Raw genomic sequence first — 3,452 nt, 5'->3', positions numbered from 1 at the left:
TGGGGATTTGACTGGCAACCCTCCCTTCACCAGCTGCTCTAATCTTAAGGCTCCAGCTGTGATTGTTTGGAGCCACAGGGTGGTTGTCCTTGACTCTGGCTACAGATAACCGGGATGCTGATGAACATGCGGGTAAGAATCCTCCTCTCGTTCTGTATTCATAGCACAACGCATCATAACGACGAGGGCTGGGTTTACAAAAAAAAGATTCTGCTCATTCAAACCGATCTTCATTTGATTGATTCATAAAATTCCAACGTCTATGTTTTATTGCATGCAAGAAGCTTCAACCTGGTTCATCTGGTCCGGACTAGAGAACCTATGTTGAATCAAAACATGCCAGGAGCTCCACTGAAGGCAGACAAAAAGCAAAGTCATGAATGAGATGTGCGTAACTGAGGTGGAATATTGTGGAAATATCACAAATATCACAACATAAATGATAACATTAGGTAAACAATATGTTCAATAATGCACCAGGTTAGAGGGTTTCTTTCACAATTTTCAGCATTAATTATCTGAGAAAGCAAACATTTTTTCCGTAAGAAGTTTCCCTAATCCAATCAATATTGGATTGACTTGGAAATCCCATTGAATCGGGAACATTGCAACATTTTTGATAAGAAATGCCGTTTAAAAATGTTCTGCCGTATCAACTTTAAGGTTAACGTTGAGTTTAATTATGACGCCACATCAAAATCAAAGCGCATTTTCTCCCATAATCAGGATGCTGTAATTATGAGAGCCGGTTATGAAAACATCCACATCTGAGTTCAAATCATTAAAACTAATCTTCTTCATCAGCATTCAGCTTAACAGTTCGTGAAGAAGGTAGCAGCCAATCGGTGGCTAGCAGAATAAATCCAACCACTGTAAATAACAGGCTGAGTCAATGCAAACAGGAGGAGAGGTCACTTCATCTCCGAAGAGAGTCTAGTGTGCCATCGGCTAGGCAACCGACCCCTGCTGTATTATGTAGATATCGTTTGCATTCATCACTTGAGATCTTTGGAGTCTTTCATAATGCAACGTCTCCACTTAAACTAGGCTTACTTAAAGAGAAGGATCGACATTTTGGGAAATGCGTTTCACCTTTTAAATGTCACAAAACGAAGACTAGCTGAACTCCAACTTTTCAAAAGATAAAAAGATGTATTTCATGCTGCACATTAATATATTTATGTTGTTCATCAGCTGCTGATGATCCCACTGATCATGTCGGTGCTCTACGTCTGGGCTCAGTTCAACAAAGACATGGTCGTGTCCTTCTGGTTCGGAACACGGTTCAAGGTACCGCGTGATATTTATTCCACATTATCTTATTAACTACCTGAACGTGAGGCTGATTCCAACGTTCATATTAATGTTTCCTATTATTCTGTCCTAGGCACACTATCTACCTTGGGTCATTCTGGTTTTCAACTTCATCATCGGAGGCTCGTGAGTAAACTACGTTTAATAGTTTCATGTCAAACACACTGCACTATGAATGATCTTTTGTATAGTTGTGTAGTACGTAGAATGTGTTCATGTTACAGCAGCTTCTTCTTCTCTTGTTGTTGGGCAGGTTTGTGAATGAACTAACGGGGAACCTGGTGGGTCACCTCTACTTCTTCCTCATGTTCAAATACCCCATGGACCTGGGAGGACGCTCCTTCCTCTCCACACCAGAGTTCTTGTAAGTTTCTCTTTATATGAAGTTTAGGCCTTTTTTTTTTTTTTTTTTTTGCAGAGCCTCTTTTTGGTTCATCTTGAACCATCTGTGTACTTCAAGAAAGAAATGAACAGTGATTTGCATTCACTTTTGGTTTCAGTTCCAAACGGGTATTTTAAATATTTGAGCAGAACTTGGTTAGCGTAGAGGAAATGCGTTTAGTCACCCATTGCACAGTGACTCATAACAAAAGCATCAAGTCAGACCCATCACAGCAGACAACCTACGGAAAACAGACAAACCAAGAACACATTGTTGCTCAGCAACTCGCCCAGACATTAAACCATGTGTTTGTATTTTAATTTATGACTTATTTGTTGTTTGAAAGCTGTGGGTACCTTCCATGCCATTTCTGCCAGATCTCAGGATGAAACTGCGTACGACATACGTTTCACGTGTTCCAATGTCATCCGTGTTAAAGGCCACATTTGAATGCCTCCCCTCTCTCTCTCTCCAGGTACCGGTTCTTCCCCAACAGGAGGGGAGGAGTCTCGGGCTTTGGAGTCCCCCCCAGCAGACCAGCTGCCCAGGAGCAGGGCGGAGGAGGTGGGGGAGGAGGAGGAAGAGGACGTCACAACTGGGGCCAAGGCTTCCGCCTGGGGGGTGAATGAGTGGGGAGACGAGAGAGAGAGAGAAAGAGAGAGAGAGAGAGAGAGAGCTGCTACCCCCCCCCCCCCATCTTTTGCTTCCAATAACAAATGGCGTTGATGTTTCCGGTTAAAGTGCTCGCTTTTTCTCTTTTATTTTACCCTCGACTTGAAATTGAATCCACAGCTATGTTTTAAAGGCTCCCAAGGAGATGAAACGTGAAGAAGCACGCATTTTAACCAAGAAAGCGCCGCACAGCAGGACTCCGCCTCTGGCCATGGGCTCAACTAACCAAGTGAAGCCAGCTCTACTACTGTGGGTGTGTCCATGTGAAGCAGATAGAAGGAAATATCAATAAATCATTTTTTTGTTTTTTTTTAAATGTGATGATTCTTGTGCTCCCCTCCCCTTCTTCCTTATTTTCACCCCCCTCCACACCTTCCATTGGACTGTGAAGACCAGAGATGTTGCAGCTTGCTGTTAATTCTGACTCGTGTTCCTGCTCCTCTCTCTCTCTGTGACGCCATATCAGGTTACATTGTAATTACCAACGCACTGGGAGTGTGCTCTCAGCTGAACACGGGCTAAGCTATTTAGAGAGCACCGTTTCCAGGTCTGATTTTACATGGCTGTAAAATGTTTTTAAGCCTTTGTGAGCACAGACCTGATCTTGACCGAAATGAGGCGAAGATGGGATGTTGCTCTTTTTGTAAATATAACGATTGTTTATTGAAAGGATGAGCGAGTCTGAGAGTGTAATTATGGTACTACCCACGTCTCCTTAATCTTCTTCTCCAGTCAGGAGACCTCAGCCAATTATGTGCCAGGGTGGCTGGTTGAGAATCACTGACTATACGCTTTGTACAATATACAATTAGGGCTGACAAACTTATTATTTTCCATATCAATTAACTGCCAATTACTTTTGTCATGAATCACTTGTTCTATAAATGTCACAAAATGGTGGAAATGCTTTTCTTGTTTGGTCCAACAACAGAACAAAACCTACGACGTCAAGTTAACGCTCTAAACGGTCGAGTTCAACCGAACGGTGACCTGGTGAGCAGAGCCACTGGCTCAATACTTAGTTGTACTGAATAATAGAAACCAAGCTTTTTGGTGCACATAGTATACACACTGGACGACCGAG

At 42.7% G+C, this 3,452-nt stretch overlaps 1 protein-coding gene across 1 annotated transcript in view; it reads left to right on the top strand.

Moving 5' to 3' along the window:
* The window catches only part of derl1 (derlin 1), a 6,523-nt gene extending 3,483 nt beyond the window's left edge, over positions 1-3,040 (top strand). Inside the window, exons 4-8 of the mRNA XM_068735109.1 lie at positions 106-132; positions 1,195-1,290; positions 1,388-1,440; positions 1,568-1,678; positions 2,172-3,040. Coding sequence (XP_068591210.1) covers positions 106-132; positions 1,195-1,290; positions 1,388-1,440; positions 1,568-1,678; positions 2,172-2,325 — 441 coding nt within the window. The 3' untranslated portion in view covers positions 2,326-3,040. The remainder of the gene's footprint in view (positions 1-105; positions 133-1,194; positions 1,291-1,387; positions 1,441-1,567; positions 1,679-2,171) is intronic.
* Positions 3,041-3,452: the final 412 nt, after the last annotated feature.

This window comes from Cebidichthys violaceus, unplaced genomic scaffold (assembly GCF_023349555.1).
Source record: "Cebidichthys violaceus isolate CVI_PGR_0920_01 unplaced genomic scaffold, fCebVio1.0.p SCAF_7, whole genome shotgun sequence".
Lineage (NCBI taxonomy): Eukaryota > Metazoa > Chordata > Actinopteri > Perciformes > Stichaeidae > Cebidichthys > Cebidichthys violaceus.
This window is presented reverse-complemented; position numbering and strand designations above follow the sequence as displayed.